Genomic DNA, 17,607 nt, shown 5'->3' with positions numbered 1-17,607 from the left:
TGGAACCTTAGAAACTGGGTCAGGCCCAACGGACAAAGCGGGGTAGGGCCAGTGAAAGCAGTGTTGTCAGGTCTCTCAGGAGCCACAGGGCCCTCTGCTCTCCCTTCACCCTGCCTGACCCTGTGTGATCAGCAAGGCCCCTCCCGGGGTCTCTGGGTGGCCTCATGGGCTGGATCCCTCAGGCCCGGGGCACGTCAGAAGCACGGGACCTTGCCGGCCTCCACCCCACAATTCTCTCTGCTTATGAAGCCTCTTCCACCTCTTCCCCCTTTGTCTCTGGTCCTCTGTTCCCATCTCTCCCCCTTGGCTTCAGAGAGCATCTTGTGATTCCAGAATCAGGGCCAAACAATTTCCTCGTGATGGGGAAACCGCACTCCAGTCGTGGCAGCCCTAGGCTCCCCCTCCTCTTCCCTCTGGCAGTTCCCCCTCCCCGGGCTCCTCTACTGGCTCCAGCTGTGTTTTGCAGAACTCCCACTGGATAACATCTGTAATTGCCTCCAGATGCGGGCCACAAAAACACAAAGGGGCCATGAGCTCATCTTTGAGCTCCTTGCGACATGCACAGGCCCCCCACCCCCCAGAGAACCCCTGACTTTCTCGTGCCAGCTTCTCAGGGTCCCCATCCCCTCCTGTGAGGGTGGCAGGGTGGTGGTGTCCAAATCTGCTGAGACACACAGGCTGTGCCAAACAGCTGTTGGCAGGAGAGGTGTAGGAGGCCAGTCATAGGGTCAGGGTTCCTGGCTGGCAGAGAGGTGGGGTACCCCTTCTGCCAAAGCAATCACACCAACCAGCCCTGAAGAGCAGCTGGATGGAACCGCTGGTCTAGGTGGGGCCAGTGCTCTTGGAGGAAGGCTGTGGAGGGGGCCTGGGCTGGAGCCCGGGGAGGGCCGGGCTAAGGCAGGAAGGGAAGGGGAGGAAGAAAGAGGGCTGCTCCCCTTCAGCTGAGCTGACTCAGCAACTGAGCTATTCCTCCCTCCAGGCTGGTTTCGGAGGAAGGGAAGGGTGGGTGGACAGCCTGGGAACCCAGTCTGGGGCAGCAGTTTCGAAGAAACAAAGCCTTGTTATTCTTCCCTTCCAACCTGACCATCCTGCCTCTCCTGGGCAAGTGGGGTGAAACTCCTGTTTTGCCAGAGATAGGCTGTTCCTAGTAGGCCATGGGTTGCCTCTCTGTTCCTTCTGCTCCTGAGGCAGAGCCCCAGGCCTAGAAGAGGCTTAGATGCTGAGGGCTGGGGTAAAGGGCCGAGTGTCAACGATCCTGGGAGTCCCCAGCAGCAAAAAGACAGGTCTGGGGAAATGGAGGGTCTGCGGCCAGATCACGTGACAGGGTAATGCAATTTAGGAAGATTTTCCGAGTGGCCTCAGCTTGACCACTTCCTCTTGCCCTTTGCAGCTCTGGGCCTCTAAAGTAACCTCTTGGCTAGGTTGGGAGAGAGCAGCTGGGCTCTGTGGACCACTTCTCTGCCCCGGTGGAGTATGTCCTACTTCCCAGCTACGGCCCTGAGTCCATGTTGTCCACCAAGAATAAACATAGTCCTTTATGAAAAATATTAAAACCCCACATCACAGAAAACACCGGTTACGAGTGCCTTTTCCATTCATTTCTCTTTCTGAGAGAATGCAGCCACACAAAGAATGTGAAACACCATTTATTCTTTGTGGAAAGGTTGAACAAGGTCAAAAATGTCCTTAGAGGGCACTGACCCAGCCCCGCCCTGCAGGTTCCTGGGGTCGGATGCCTCTGCCCCCCCACCCCCACCCTTCCCATGCCCCTTGTTAACAAAAAGGAACGATTTGAAGGGAATTCATATATAATAATTATAATAAAAATATACATTAAACAAAACAAAAAACCCAAACAAGACAAATTTAGCCGAACTGCCAGCACCGTTCATCCCACGCTCCCCCCACCCCCCATAACCTCCCACCCCTGACGTCCCTCTCCTCTCACTGCCCCCACAGGGTCTCACTCTCCCAAGTCCCCGGTACCATGACCGCCTGTGGTGGCCAAAGGAGACTTCAAATGGGTGGACTGGGTGGGGGAGAGGAGGCAGGACACCGGCAGGATGGGCTGAGGGACAGGGGCATCAGGAAGTGAGGGGCTAACCTGACTGAGACTCACCCAGGCACCTGCCGTCTCACTGAGGCCAGCTGAGGCTGCTGGCTGAGCGTTGCCAGCCCCTGGTCAGTCACCTCCCTAACTAGGTGGCCGCCCTCATTAAGGTCCCAAGTCGCCAGTCCCTGGATATGTGTTGTCTCTGCTGCTTTCTCTGGGCTCCCCACCCTTCCCATACATGTACTCTGGTTGGAGGAAGGGCACCAAAGTGGAGGAGGTGTGTGAGTAGATGTGCCTCTCTCGGGCCCTTCCTGAGAGCTCCAATAAAACATGCCCTTCCCTGGGTACCACAGTCCACCTTGCCGTGTCCCTGCTGGCCTGGCCTGCCCGGCCCCTGGCCATCCACTCCCACTGCACCTCCCTGTTAGCCTTTTGGTCCTGTCTTGTCCCCTCTGACTGCTCTGTTCCTTGGTCCCTACCCCAGCTGCCTGCATTTGAGCAAGATTCTTTCTCTGTGGCCTTCAGGTTGACCCCCAGGGCTCCAGACAGTCTCTGTCCTTGGCCCCACACCACCCGGGTAGCTGCACCCCCTGGTCTCAGCTCCTCTAACCTTGACATCCCCGGCTGAAGCTAACATTTGTGGAGGTAGGGCCGTCAAGGATTTCTACAGCCCCTTAATGGCTCAGGCTCCTTCTGGGGAAGTTCTTGGGGCCAGGCGCAGCAGAGGCAGATCTTTGCAGAGAGGACTGACTCTGAGCTTTCCTCCCAAGGTCTTAGGGTAGCTGTGCAGCCCCCACCCACTCCTACTCTCTCAGGGTCTCCCCCCACAGCAAAATTATATTCCTTTTAGCCAGAAAGAGTGGTAGGAAGCTGCCAACGGGGTGCGCCTGGGGGCTCGTGGGGCTGGAATGCCCAGAGCCTCATGAGGTCAGAGTTCAGAGGTTGAAGGTACATCAGGGGATGGAAAAGGAGCAGATGACCCCATTTGACCTTTGCCAGCGAGGTCCGAGGGTTCTGCCTTCAAGTGCAGAGCCAAGACATTCAGATGGGGCTGGACACACACCAAGCAACAGAGGCCCCCCGGGGGGGGGGGGCAGGGGCTGGAAGGGGCGGCCCCTGATCAGCCCCCAGGGGACCCATCTAGGGAAGAAGCAATGCCAGGGTTGAGGTTGAGAGAGGCAGCCGTGGGACAGAAAAGAAGGGAAGTGGGGGGCAGGGTAGGGAGGGGGCTCGGGACAGGTGGGAGCAGCCCACCCACCACCACCTGCTGCCACTGGCCTTCAGGGGCAAAGTCCTCGTGGTAGGAGTGGGCGGGCGGCAGTGGGGGTCAGACCTTGTCCAGCAGGGAGCGCTGGCAATAGAGCAGTCGTTTAGGGGTCCCGTGGCGTCTGAAGAAGAAGACGGCGAGGCCCACGGCCAGCACCAGGAGCAGCAGCAGCACGGGCAGCACCACGGCGGCCGCGCTCACTGCCCCGCCACCCTCTTCGTCCACCTCGATGATGATCACCTCTGTCTCCTCCTCAGTTCCCTCATCTGGCCGGCCCCCCGATGAGGGGCAGCCCATCCAGTCCCGCAGGGCTGACTTGGGGTAGCCTGGCTCTACCTTCAGCTTCTGGTTGTTGAATTTCCAGTATTTGTTCCCCTTGTAGAAGTAAGTGAAGACTGCAGGGGTCAGCAAGAAGGTGGCAAGGAGAACAAGGGATGGGGGCAGCATCCAGAAGACCCACAGAGAGAAGAACAGAAGGAAAATCTGTGAGTGGGGTGACCCGGTTGAGCTAATCCCCAACCCTTTCTGAACATCGGGTTCCTCAGCTGTAAAAGGGGGTAATTCTAGTGGCAGGCTGGCAGCATGGTGGTGATTAGGTGTCCGATGTGCACAAAGCACTTTGCTCAGAGCCTGGCACACAGCAAGGGTTCTGCGGTTCTCATCATCACTGCTTTCTACGTGATACTGTCCATCTTTCCTCCTGTTCTTCCTTAACCCCCTATCCTCATCCCCCCCCCCCCCCCAGACACCCTTCCCCCTTGCCACTCACCTTCATCGCTGCCCATGAATGACCCTCTGGGAGACTCAGGGATTCCTTCCCAGACCTTGATGTTTTTGGGGTACTCGCTGTCCACTGCCCTGAGCTCTTCGTTGAAACGGTAGTACCTGGAGGAGAGGAGAGGAGGGGAAGCGGTCGGGCTCTGGGCATGTCCTTGGAGGGTAGCAGGGCCCAGGACTGAATTCACCAGCGAGCAAAGGGTGGCTATGGACAGGGTGCAGGACAGGGGTTTTGAGTAATGAGGGCCTGTGGCCGAAAGTGGCGGAAGGTGGGGGTGGATGGGAGGTCCCAGGCTGCAAGGAGCCACCAGCAGCCTTTAATGATAGTGCCTGGCAGCTGGGGTGGAGGCACGGCACTGGGGGCAGGAGGCGCCAAATGACCAGGTCTGAAATGGTGACCCGGTCACTTCCCACTCACTCAGCACCTAATGGAGGCTGTCTGTTGCTAGGCAATAGCAGAGGCTCAGCCAGCAACTTCTCCAGGGAAACATCCCGGGGGTAAAGTGGGTCCTCCTGTAGGACTGAGAGAATCTGGTGGTGGTATCTGAGGAGAGAGGCCTCGGGTCAAGAGGATGGGGTCTCACTTGTTTCCCCGGAAGAAGTAGGTCTTTCCATTGGGCATCCAGAAGAGAGCAGCATCAATTTTGTCAGTAGGCAGTCCTCGGCCCAGCTCCTTGATGTGCTTGGGGTAGCCAGGTTCCAGGGAAGCTTCGTCAAACACCCAGTGCTTGTCTCCTGGGGAGGAGAGAGAAGGGCACGATCAGGGTTCCACTTGGGCTCTTGCGGCTCTGGAGAAGTCGAGTGGAATCCACTCTTTCAGGGAGACTCTCCCCACACCCAGAGCACTAAGGTAGAATGCCTGGTTACCTTTGAAGAAGACAAACTTGCCATCCTTCCTCTCGTAGGCAGTGTTAATGGATGCGGGCAGGCCCCGCCAGAACTGGCCGATGGGCATGGGGTATCCATCCATCACCTGGTTATTCCTCACCCTCCAGAACCAGCGCTCCTGGAAGGCATCAAGGTGGGGACAGGGCGTTATGTCTTGTAGCTAGTCCTCTGGCTCAGTCCCCAAAGCTTCCCACTGCCTCAGCTCTAGTTCTTAGTCTTCCTGCTGCTGTTTCCACCCAGCCTGCTGGGCATAGAGCCCCCTTGCCTCCCAAACCAGCCCACTTCTTCCTCTCACCTTGAAGACAAACATCTCCCCTCGGAGCACGGCCACGGTGTCAAAGTTCCCGTCACAGATGTTGGGCCCATAGGTGGGGTTTTTGGGCTTGTCAGGGACAGAGGGCCTGGAGGTAGTCCTGGGTTGAGGGGGCATCTTGGTGGGAAACCCTGACTCACTTCCTGGTGTAGAGAACATGAAAGGCACTTTAGACTTTGTGACAGGGGAGAGGAAAGAACAGATATATGGGCAGACGATACCCTTGCAAAGATGTGGGTGGACCTTTAGAGGAGGCTGAAGCAATCAGCTGGGGCAGGACAGAAAAGGTGGGATCAAAGGTGAGAGAGGAATAAAATATATAGAAGAAATAGGGGTGCCTGGGTGGCTCAGTCGGTTAAGCAGCTGACTTCGCTCAGGTCATGATCTCGTGGTTTGTGAGTCTGAGCCCCGTGTCGGGCTTTGTGCTGACAGCTTGGAGCCTGGAGCCTGCTTCAGATTCTGTGTCTCCCTCTCTCTCTGTCCCTCCCCCGCTCATGCTCTGCCTCTCTTTCTCAAAACTAAATAGACACTGAAAACAATTTAAAAAATATATAGAAAAAATAACGTAAAAACAAGTGGGAGTGTAGGGTGGGTGGAGGCAGGGCCTGGCGGGGACGGGAGGAGACTGTAGGACATGGGAAGGAGAAAGGGTGCACGGGCCAGAGAGACCAGGAGGGAGAAGGAGCACATGTAGGCATACATTACTCACCATACAGTTGCTGGATGCCCCGGCGGTCGTCATCGGGCAGCACGAAGTTCTCTGTGTCCATCCACTGGTAAAAGGGTGCCATGATGGCCGAGGGATCGTTGGAATGTTCAAGGCCCAGGGCGTGGCCCAGTTCGTGCACAGCCACCAGAAAGATGTCATTCCCTGGAGGGATGGGGATGATTATGAGGGCAGCCTGGGCCCCTTCCCTCAGACTCTCTGCTTTCCCACCAGAGGCTTCATTTTCATACCCGAGGCTGGGCCTGTTATGTTTCCCACCCAAAAAGCCACCAAGCCAGTCAGCGATCTGTTCTGGTTGGAGGTGAGAGAGTGCTCTGGGGCCAGATACCAATACCAGGAAGATGTGTATTAAGGGGAGCTGAGGTCCTATCTGGGCCCCAGTTTCTCCCAGGAGTTGGAGGTGCCATTTGCCTAGAAAAGTGGGAAGTCTTTGACTGGGAAGTCAATGATTGGGTGAGAGAAAGGACCAGATGTAAATAGCTCAAAATAAGATCCCTGCTTTCACTGGAAGTCAGACTAGGAGATGTTTGTAGCCCAGAGACTGTGGGGTTTGAGGTTTTAGGAGGAGGCGGGAGACCCCCCATGAAAACGATCACTGACTCTCCCCAGAATAAATGAGTCCCAGGGCTACCTCGCTCACCATTCAGATCCTCATTCCTGACAGTCCAGGGCTCGGCAGAGTCAAAGTGGGTGTCCCCTCCAATGTTGGGGCCTGGGAAATAGGCATGTGCCAGGAAGCCACCCTCGCCATCGAAAGGTGTGCTGTCACCATGGAAGCCCTCAGCGAAGAAGATCATGATGTCGGCCTGCTTCTCATGGCCCTCTCGGATATAGGCATAGGGTACCTCTCGAAAACGAAGTGGTGTGGCACTCTCCCACACGCGGAATGCCTTGCGAATGGCCTCGAATGTGGCATGCTCTCCCACCTTGGGGTGTAATTCTGGATGCTGAGGTCCAGCCGCACGGGGAGAGGATGGGAGTGTGTTAGGATAACAACGGATAAAATTCTTCCTCCTTGCACTTTCCCAGGTTTGCGTGAACCGCCCAGCCACCTCTGCTGACCTGGCACTTCCTGCTGCCTCACAATGCCTCAGCCCCAAGAACTGAGGGCTCAAGGGACCCACAGGCTTTGGTTTTCTGGCCCTGGGATGTACCCCCCGCCCCCCAGGCTGCACCTTTCTCCAGGATTAAAGCCCCTTTCCTCCCCACTCCCGAGGACGCTTCATAGGAACAGAGGTGAGTAGGACAGGAGTCCTCAGTCTGTAAGTACAGTTGACAGGAAGGGCAACCCTGATGGGAGAAAGGCAACTTGCCTGTTGGACTCACCAAAAAGTGATCTCATTATGCTGCCATTTGAGGCCCTGGATGGCATAGCGTTTCCTTCGAACATTGGCCTTGATCTCAGCTCCAAACTTATCGGGGACACCACAGCGGGGGCGCCTCATGGCCCTGGGGTGTGAGATTGCAGTCAGGATAGTGTATGAAAGAGAAAGGTCTTAAGAGTGGGGGAGTGCCTGGCCTCAGGGTCAGTGTGGGAAAGGGCCAAGGTTATGAAGTCAGGGTGGATAAGAGAGAGTCTAAAAAAGAAAAAAAGTGGGAGTGTAGGGTGGGCGGAGGCAGGGTCAGGTGGGGATGTGGGGGGAGACTGTAGGGTATGGGGGAGAAGGGATGCACGGGCCAGAGACCAGGGGAGAGAAGGAGCACATGTAGGCATATGTAACTCAAGAGTCAGCGTGCGGGGTTGAGGTAGGGGGCAGGAGTCAGGTAGCAACCTCTCTGTGCTCTGTGGGTGCTGGGCAGAATTCCTGCCGGGGCCTAGCACTTACTTCATGGTGTCTGCATCAGCCTTGCCCGTCACTCGCAGACCGTAGAACCTCTGCATGGCAGCGATAGCAGCTGAGAGGGACTGGGGTGAGCGCTGTGTGTGTGTTCGCAGATCCCCCGGGGGCAGGTAGCCATACTGCTGCAGCCAGGCCTGTAGGGAAAGAAACGTGGCTTAGAGCATCCCCACTTGGCCCAAGGGGAGACTCTACCCCCTCACGGTGTCTGGCACGCACCCTTGGCTTAGGAGGAAAGGGCAACGAGCTCCCAGCCTGGCTCTGGCAGTGGGGCTGGAGGAATTCCCAGGCTGGACCTGAACTCTGGCCCAGGCCCCAGTAGGACTTGCCTTCTTGGGGCTGTGGGCTCAAACAGGGTACGGGGCCACAGCTCTGGACTTTGGCTGTGAACTCTCTTGAGAATGGGAACCCAGATGGCTCGTCTTCTCAGAGCGGAGATTCCTCCAGCACTTTCCTCCTCCGTGTCAGTGTTCTTGTAAATACAGCATGTCCTACCTGAGAATGGGTTGTGCCCCTCATGGGTGGAGGTGGGGAGGCTGAGGGGGCTCTATTTGGGTCCTGGCATGAGACCCTCTTGGGACAGGGATGCCATGCTTCCAGGACCCTCACAGCTGAGATCTTTTTGGAAAGGTGAGCAGAAAAGGAGCTAGGGCTGAGGCTCGCTGCTGAGAGGGGGAAGCCGGGATGTTTGGAGGTGTCGGGGTGTGATCCAGCCACTGAGCCAGGATCCTGCCACTGTTCCCATCCGAGCATCTGACCTAGGGCATGGGACCTAAAGGCCCTTATTTAAGGTTCTCAGTACGGGCAGTGGGAGATGGGGGAGGTGGTAGAGACTCGGTGACTATATTTTACTTAAGGTATGTTGTGAATTGTTGATAATATAAAAGCTGGCATGCTGCCTTAAAATAAAGTTAGGTTTTTGGTGTTTGACTGAAAGGTATGAAAACTACAAAGCCCTGCTGACGGGGGGGGGGGGGGGGGGGGGGGGGGGGGGGGGGGGGGGGGGGGGGGGGGGGGGGAGTCAGCCTTTATTGTAAGAACAATGGAGTATTTTCCTAAAGCCTGAAAAGTAAAATGAGCCAAGGTGTATATGGAATATGAAAATGCTGGGATTCTCTAGGGGAGAGACTACTCTGGTCCCTGTTCCAGCTTTGCCTTCTTAAGGAGTCCAGAGGGGGCCTGCACGTTGCCTGGGATGGAATCTGGGAGTGCAGAGGGGTGGAGGCTGCTGTTGGGCACCACATCCCTTATCCCAGGTTGTCAGGATGGATCTTCATGTGGCCCTTCACCTCTGGGCCCGGCCCGGGAAGTGGAGCAGTGCTCCTGCATTGGGGCTGGGGGTGATTCAGGAGCAGCTGACTGGAGACATGTGCCCGCAGGGGCAAGAATTGCAACAGGGTTCTGGGAAGTGATCCCCCAAGGCTGATGGGAGTTAGGGCCCAAGATGTAAACAACCCAGCCTTTCCCCAGCCAACAGGCCTGGCCTGAATAACCTTAGCACCACCCGGCTCTGAGAGCCCCTCCTCAGGGGTAGAGGAGGGAGCAAAGTTTAACCTCTGCTCTACCACAGGGGAGCAGAGCAGGGTGCTCCAGAACCCGGCTACTCTCCCCACAAGCTGTAGGCTTGCTTGCCCTGACCTGCGCTGGCTGATGCCACAGCTAGTGCCCGTGGGAGGTTGCAATGGCCTGTGCCCAAGTATGCAGGAAACTCCCTTTGCCCTTGGCCTCACCTGTAGGGTACACACACTCCAGGCTTATGACCCCGGGTGGGGGAGCCACTACTTCAGCTTTGGAGAAGCATGGGAGTGGCCTACTCCTGGAGCTGGCAGTCAGGAGGACTGAAGTCAGGCCCCTCAACCCTCAGGGAACAAAGCTGAGGGGAATTCTGCTAGGGCAGAATGACAGAATAGAGGGTGGCAGAGAGGTGGAGAGAATCCACATCTAGGAGCGGTGGGATCAATCCCTCTCCCCCGTGAGTCTTTCAAGAAAGTAGGCAGGTCTAAATATTCACACCCACAAAGTGCCCCCGCCCCCCCACCATGCGCAAGAGAGAAAAATGGAGACTTAGGCAAGAAAGGGACTTCCCTGGAGTCAAAGAGAGCCACAAAGCCTGGAAAGGAAGTGCCCCCATCCCTCTCCTCCCAGGCCTAGGCTCTGAGCAAAGCAAGAACCACAGAGAAGACTAGGAGGTGAGGTTGGAACCACAGAAGAGAGGACTCTTGTGTCTGTGGCTGGGTGGGGGAAGGGCCAAGTGCCAGACAGGCCACGAGGAGGAGAGGGCTGTCCTGGAGCTGGTGCAGGACTCTGGAGGCCTGGTGGGAGGGACCAGGCTGGCTGAGGCCTGGCCACCCGAGCTCGCCCTCTAGATTGGCCTGGAGAGGGAGCAACTATGTTAGGTCAAAAAACTCAGTTGGCTGGCTTTGTCTTGAAAACTGAGTGGTCTGAGTATTCCCCTAGGGGAAAACTCAACAGAACCCCTCCCACCTCTGGCCTAGGAGTCCTGCAGAAGGTGGGTAGGTGGGTGGGTGGATGAGGGGAACTCTGGCTCTCCAGCAGGCCCTGGATCAGAGCCTCTGGGCCTGTTCCTCCCTCCGTGGCCCAGAAGCAAATGGTGGTTCTGGCACTGGGACTGCCCATGACCCACTTAAAACAGAGCCAGGGCTGCTGCCCCTCCCCTAGGGGGGCCTAGTGGGGCAGGGGAGGGAAGGCAGGGCAGGCAAAGTTGGCAGGGGACAGCCCCTAGATGTCCAGACTCCTTTTGTTAGGGGCTCTCCTTGCAGACCTCCGATGAAGACTCCAGGCCTGGACAGAGGATGCCTCCTCCAGCAGGACCGTGTCAGGCTGGGCCCCACAGCAGATTTGCACTCTCCTTGGCCACCCCCTCACCAGGGCCACGCTTTTCTTTTTAGCCTCGGATCCCTTCGGGACAGAGAGAGTGTGTTCTTTCTGGAGATGTTTCCTCCGGGGGTGGGTCCAGGGCCAGGACCAGGAGGGAGGAAGCCAAGTCCAGATCCCCTCCCCCTTCTGGGGCCCTTCCCGGCCCCTCCCGACCGCACCCAAGCCCTGCCGGGCTGAGTGGGTTGGGATGGCCCAAAATAAGAAGCTGATCAAATTCGTCTCCCACCTTCACCCCAAAATAAGAGAGAGAGAGAGAGAGAGAAAGAAAGAGGAAAAAACCTCCCCAGACAACTCCCACGCGGCTTCCTCCCGGGCCGGTGGGCCAGCGTCTGGGAAAGAGTGGGGGGGGGGGGTCGCCGGAGGCGGTAGAGACCCTGCGGGGTGCCCTGGGCCTGGCCCTCTCACCCTACTCCCCGGTGCGTTGCCCTCAGTCTCCCTGCAATTAACACAGAAAAGCAATTAACAAAAGCAACAAAAAGAGCCTAAAGGCGTCGCTGGAGGCGGGTGGTGTGAGGGGGGGGGTAGAGGCAGGAGGCGGCTGCTCGGCCGGCCGAGCCCCTAGCTCACAAGGAGAGCTTTGTGTGTACGGAAACGCGGCCAGGGCGCCAGCTCCGCGACCCTCGACGCCAGGGCTCCGGGCCGGGGACACAGAGGGGTCCGCTCGGGGAGGCGGGGTGGGTCGGGGGCCGGGGCCGCCAGGCCGTCCAGCCCCGACCCCACCTGGCGGCGCCTGCATCCACGGAGGGCCGGGACCGCCCGGGAGGCGCTCAGCGTGGGGGGCCCGGAGCCGCAACGCCGTCCACCCGAGCCTCCCTGGCAGCCCCAGCGCCGGCGGGCGCGGGCGGGAGAGCGCTGGAGGGTTGGAAAGTTGAAGAAACAACGATCTCGCGCACATGACAAGGAACCAGGGCAGCGCTGGGTCTGAGCCGAGTTCAAGTATTTACCAGGCTCCCTCCTGGTTCCGGAGCTGAACTCACAGCCCGGCAGAACCGGGAGGGTTGGGGTGGGCCCCGCTGTAAAGCTCTTCCCAGGAAAGGACTGGGGAAGAAAGTTGGCGGCGGGTCGGGGGTTGGTTGGGGGGAAGCAGAAGTTGGATCGACTTGGAAGTTTGGAGATGAGCAGGGAAAGGAAGGGAGGGGGTTCCTGCGGGCCGGAGGGCCAGAGACCTCCGGCGCCCTGCTCTCCAAGCGGGGGAGACCTGGGAGACTCCCGGCTCGCCTCCCCGGCGGGCGCGACTCCCGGCAGGACTGGAGGAGCTCACTTACTTCGGGGCTGAAGCTGCTTTGGGCCGAGCTGAGGGAGGCGAGCGCGGTGGCGAGCGTGAGCAGGGGGAGTAGCAGACCGCCGGCGGGCCGTGGGGCAGGAGACATGGTCCGCGACTGTCCCGGCCGCCAGCCGTGAGGGCTCCGCAGTGGGGCCCAAGCCCTGGGGTCGTGCCGCCACTCCCTTGGGGCGCCTTTGTCTTCGGTGGGCGCTGAGTTTGGATTCCTAGACCGTTGTCCGCTTGGAGATGAGGGGATTGCTCTTGAAAGCGCCTGTTTGCTCGTCCCCTCTTTTCTGTTTTTTGATCTTTCTTCTGCTTAGTCTGCGAACTGGATCCGCGAGCCCTCTCTCACTCTCTCCTCTGGTCCCTCCCTTCTCCCACAGCCTCTCCGCCCCCGCCCCAATGCCCTCCTTTCCCGGTGCGGACGTGGTTGTTTCAGCCTGAATCCAATTACAGCCAAGAGCCGGGTAAAAAAAAAAAAAAAACACCCTAAGTTGCCTTTCTGTGGTGGAGGCTGCCATCTGCAGGGGTTGAGGCCACAGCTAAGGACAGGGGTCGGGGGGGGGGGGGGGGGGGGGGACCCAGCGGACGGGATGTGGGAGACTTTCTCCCCCTAAGCATATTTTGGGTGGCTTGAGTCGTCTGGTATTCAGCATTTGTCTCACCTCAGAGTGGGAAGTACTGGGAAGTCCAGTGGTTGGCGCAAACGAGTTCAGAGTCCAGGATGACGGTGGTGAAGGTCTTCCATGTCCACGACACCTGGGTTGGGGGTTTGTCCGCTGAGACCTGTGGCTCAACCAAATTGAAACTTTTGCCCCTGGATCTTGACAACCACCTCCATCCCTCTCCTGCTGCAAACATGCAACGGTTATACAATCCACCCACCCACCAACAAATTGCACAACCACATTGGGTCTGGGGGTTCTTATGGAAAGACAAATGCACTCCCTTAATTATCATCATTTGCAATCTGGCTGCTCCTTAAATTAGAGCAGGCTGGGGAGGAAAGAGGTACAAGGCCATGGAATGTGGGGAAAGGCAAATCAAATTTAGGGAAACTGTTAGACCAGAGAGATTGGGAATTAGGACTTTGGGGGTTTAGCTCCCCCTCTACACTGGAAAAAGGCAGTTCAGGGACTGACTAAACTGATAACAAAATGTGGAGGGATACAGGAGAAGGGAAGGGCACGCTGAAGTGGATAGTGGGGGAGAGAGACAGATAAGAGGTTGAGTTAGATCTGGAAAAGCAGCACAACAGAAGCAGGAAAAGTGTGGGAGACAGAAAACTCGACCATCAGCGAAATCTAAGATCCCAGAATTGCATTGGTCAGCGAGAGAGGAAGGAGGTTGTGGGGGGAAGAAGGGAGGGAAAGAAAGCAAGGAATAAAGGAGGCTGGACAGAAATTAGGTCAGGTAGGAAGCTCCAGAAATTCTAGAGATCCAGGAACTATTACAAGTTTGTGGCAGGATAACGGAAGAAAAGCCCAGTGCTCTGTATTGTAACTGGAGCAAAGGTCCTTTTCCCCCAGAATCCGTGATCAATTAAATGAAAGTTTTCCCTGGGTCCCGGACAGCTAACAGGTTTGTGGGAGATATATGATGGGTATTAGATACCTATGCCATGGTGACTGTTTGGGGGCTGAGCACCTACCTCCAGGGCTCCCCTACACAAAGTACGGTTGGGAGGTACAGTCCTCTCTCTAACCAACCTCTGGAATTTTGCCAGAACCAAAGAAACCTCAGAATCCAACTCTTTAGCAGAACATGCAACACCCAAGTCTGGTTCTTCCCATGTCAGTGTTCCCAGTGGGGGTATCCTCTTGGGCCATGTATCTGAAGCTTAGGAAAACTGACACCAGTTGCTTGCCAAGAAATGGACCTCAGCCGGAAAGCCTTTTTTATCAAAGCATTTATTAAATGAGTAACTGCACACAGCCTGAGCTGTGTATGGGCTGTTAAAGGCTTGAGTGCCTAGCTAACACCAGGAAAACTGCTGCCCCTTTCTCGTAGCAGTTCGCAGAGCAGCTACTGTTCATAGTTGGGCCAGTCCTATGGCTCGTGAAGGAGGGAAGCATCCCAGAGCGAGGTTCCACTGAACTGGAACGGAGCCAGTGATGAGGGCACTAAGCCAACTCTTCCAGACAGTGATCTTACAGGCTGTTCTTTCTGGTATCCAAGCTCTTGTGCCGGGAAGACAGATGGGGAACGTGAAGGCTCTCTTCTGACCAGGATGAGGCATATAGGTGATAGAGAAGAAAGCCAGAGAGAGGCTGGGAAAGGGAGACAGGTATTGCTTTTTATTGACTTGGTAGTGGGTTCTGCAGTAGAGCCCCTTTGGGTTTAAGAGCGTTTTTCTGTTTCCCTTCTTCTTCCTGCAACTTCTGCTGCCTGAGCTGCCATGCCTGTAAGCCAGCATCCATTTCCTGTGACAGCAGTACAACTCGTCTCTGAAACAGACAGGAAAACAGGGTGGATAACATCTGGGGCTTGGGCTCTGCACATATATCCTTTCACTCACAGATCAAAGGCAAAAGTTTCAGCTGGAAAATGACACTGTTGAGTGGGGAGGGGGACCAGGTCCTGGGTTGGGAAGTAGGAGGAAGGAGAATGTGTAGCAGAATGTCTACCACTGGTTCCCACCCTCGGAGTGCTCACTCCATTCCCCCCTCCTCAAAGCACTGTAAAAACCTTGAGCTGTTAAAACCTCGGTATAGGGGGTACGAGTTAGCTTATGTGTCAGTACAGCTCAAGACAAATTAAAATGTAAAGTTTTTTCCCTCCAAGTACACACAGGTTGCCCTGGCTTGGGCTCTAGCCACTCACTGCAAACTTCTCCCTTTGGGCTTTTCTTCGAAGCTGGCCTTTCATTGGAGGTGCAGGGCGGCCATCTGCAGAAAAAAAGACAAGTATTAGAGATGGCTGACAGCACCTTGTGAAGGCACTGTGACAGGGACAAGGGAAGAACCAGTCTCTAGTTCCTTTCTTCCACTTTCACACCTGTGATGGCTTAGTTCTCCAAAACCCATCCCTCAGTGTCAAGGGTAAGATATGCCACGAATAAGCTCTGAGGCACACTCCTACTCGATTTCACTTACCCCTCATTGTCCTGGAATTCAAGGTCCTTTGAAGTGCTGAATCTCATTTTAGCTTTAGAAACCCCCCACTCAAGCAATCTGATCACCGTTCCACTCTCCATGAATCTTTGCTGAATCCCATCTCACTCCATAATGAAATACCTTCTTTTCCTTTCCTTTCAGCCCAGTTCTCATCCTTAGGCCCCCCACCCCTCCAAGCCCTATCTGTCCCAGAAACCATTCTCTAACCTTTTCAACTCTGTCAAATCTCTTTATGAAAGAAGTGCATATTGGTTATTTATTATTCATCTATTTGCCTTGGGACATTTATTGTACTATTGCTTTTTTTGTTTGTTTGTTGTTGTTGTGTTTTGTTTTGGCCTTATGTGGCACTTCAGATCCTCTTGGAAAGGGGTAGAGCACTGAACTATTATTAATTTTTAAAGATGTCACGCCGTTTTCCCAGCCAGACTTTCATGGATTGCATCCCTAGATTTCACTGTAGTGCAGGGTAGGCACACAACCACATAATCAAAATTCTATAAATATCTGCTGACTTGGTGAAAAGATGCAATATCTGACCTGAAGTAGTTAATAATGGAGCTGAAGAAAAAGGACACTTACTTTCTACAGAGTAAGAAGCAAACAGTGAAAAGTCTGCCCAAAAGTTTTGTGGAAACTGAGAGATACAATTAAGTAACATGTCCAAGACTACAAGTTAGCAAGTAAAGAAACCTGAATTAAGACTCAATTCCAGAGTCTTTCCAATATTCCATACTACTTCTGGGAGGTGCTAGGCTTCCTACAGTAAATAACGAACAGAAAAACCTTCACCATCCTCTTCAGGATCACACTTCTATAGAATCCAATAGGGTATTAGTATTCAGGTCTCTGTGCTGTTGAACGGTGCCTGGCTCCCGCTCAGTTCTAGTCCTAGCTTTGCTATTACCTAGCTGTTTGATCACAGGAACTCTGAGGCCTCAGTTTTCCCACCTGTAACTGGAGTCCCATATAGGGAATGGGGAATGGCTTCAACTTTTCTATCATCCCTCCCTTCTAGGTCTAATATCTATTTTTTCCTTCTTCCTTTCCTTTTCCTTCCTTCCTTCCTTTTTTTCAAGGGAAGAAATTTTTCTGAAGGGAGCCCGCCATCCTCAGTCCTCAGCCTTCTACCCCTCTCTTCTGAGATGTCCATTTAGGCAGCCTTTCAAAGAGTTCTCCCTGCATCTGGTACCAAATTCTCAACAATGTACTCACCAGGTAGAATGGTGGGTCTTTCTACCTTTTTAAAAATCGTCGCCCCTGAGAAACGTAAAGATCTTGTCACTCCCTCCCCCGGGGCGCCCCAAGTTAGAATTATCTTCTCACCCCACAAGATCCTGTCTAGCTGCACTTTCTATAGGCATAATTTAAAATACAAAGTAACCAGGCTGCTTCTCCCCAACTCCAAATATAAAGTTCAATACCATGTTCACTCACACACATCCCCACCTTAACCCTCTTCTCCCTCCCACCCTCAGTCCAGGGACGTTCCATCTCGGCGAAACTCTCTTAGGGGCAGTTAACTGTCAGATCAGCGCTCACCCGCGTAAGACCAGTCTGGGAGCTCCGTAAGGGGCCCGTAGCCAGAGGGGTTAGCAGCCAGGCCCTGCCTGGGTGGAGAAAAACATTCCGGTGAGGATTCAGCCCACCTTCTGGCACCCCAGGACCCCCTTAAACCAGTAACTCACTGGAGTCGCCACTGACTGCCCGCCCGAGCCGCCACGCTACTGTGCAGCTTCCGGACACCTGCTGGGAAAACAGGGCAGAGTTGGGAGAGAGGCCGTGCACTCAACTCAGGGGTCCTAGCCCTGCCCCCGCGGGCCCCTGAGCCCACCGACTCCACACCCACTTACTCAAAAGCAGGGTACCTAAAGCAGCCATGCTGAAGTCGCGGAGCCGGAAGTGGGCGTGGCCCCGGTTTCACGCGCTACGCCGCATGGGAAGTCGGAAGCCGCCATCTTGAATCTGGTTCTCAATCACGGGCCCCGCCATCTTGGGCCATTGTACGGAAGAGAGGGACAAAACTGCGGCCCTAGTATTTAGGCGACAGTGGTTGGTCTGCGTATGAATCGTCAGTACTGGTTACATCCTCAGTGGAAGTCGTGTCCTAGACTGAATCGTTCTGAGCTGCTCCAGCGATCTCTGCGCAGCGGTGTCTAGTCCTTTGAAATTTATGCCATTATCTTAGAGGAGTTCCCTTATTGTGTCTTCTGCATCACTGTAACATGTTTTTCCTCAGCCTAGGTGTCAAATCTAGAATGAATCGGAAAATTTGGGTCTCCGTCCTTATTTATTCAACACAATTGAAGAGCTTATGTGGCAAGCATTGTACTAAGTGCTGGGGATTCTGCAAAACAGATGTCATCACTATTCTGATAGCGTTCCCAGTATAGCGAGAGAAGACAATGATGATCACCCACATTACTGTAACAGTACCGTTGAGATTCTAGCAGCTGCACAGGGATG

The 17,607-nt window shown here is 55.3% G+C and overlaps 2 protein-coding genes across 8 annotated transcripts; both read right to left on the bottom strand.

The window, feature by feature from the left end:
• Positions 1-1,630: 1,630 nt before the first annotated feature.
• Positions 1,631-12,404, bottom strand: MMP14 (matrix metallopeptidase 14). The gene is given in 11 exon segments (XM_043555754.1): positions 1,631-3,715; positions 4,090-4,205; positions 4,682-4,832; positions 4,965-5,103; positions 5,281-5,441; positions 6,008-6,169; positions 6,666-6,959; positions 6,962-6,972; positions 7,352-7,474; positions 7,852-8,000; positions 12,027-12,404. Coding segments are annotated over 11 exon segments (1,746 nt in total). The 5' UTR covers positions 12,132-12,404; the 3' UTR covers positions 1,631-3,380.
• Positions 12,405-13,916: 1,512 nt separating this feature from the next.
• MRPL52 (mitochondrial ribosomal protein L52) lies at positions 13,917-17,391 on the bottom strand. 7 transcript variants are annotated; one of them, XM_043555755.1, is made up of 5 exons: positions 16,995-17,096; positions 16,830-16,890; positions 16,684-16,751; positions 14,849-14,913; positions 13,917-14,472 (listed from the first exon to the last, which is right to left on the bottom strand). In XM_043555755.1, exons 1-5 carry the CDS (start codon positions 17,020-17,022, stop codon positions 14,323-14,325), a joined length of 372 nt encoding a protein of 123 aa, XP_043411690.1. In that variant the 5' UTR covers positions 17,023-17,096; the 3' UTR covers positions 13,917-14,322. The 7 variants fall into 7 exon arrangements, with proteins under 7 accessions (XP_043411690.1, XP_043411691.1, XP_043411692.1 ...); XM_043555756.1 differs by having other exon boundaries at positions 16,830-16,887; positions 16,995-17,049; XM_043555757.1 differs by having other exon boundaries at positions 17,010-17,037.
• Between the last annotated feature and the right edge of the window lie 216 nt (positions 17,392-17,607).

This window comes from Prionailurus bengalensis, chromosome B3 (assembly GCF_016509475.1).
Source record: "Prionailurus bengalensis isolate Pbe53 chromosome B3, Fcat_Pben_1.1_paternal_pri, whole genome shotgun sequence".
Classification (NCBI taxonomy): Eukaryota; Metazoa; Chordata; class Mammalia; order Carnivora; family Felidae; genus Prionailurus; species Prionailurus bengalensis.
The sequence above is the reverse complement of the archived record's forward strand: the minus strand, read 5'-3'. Positions and strand labels throughout refer to the sequence as shown.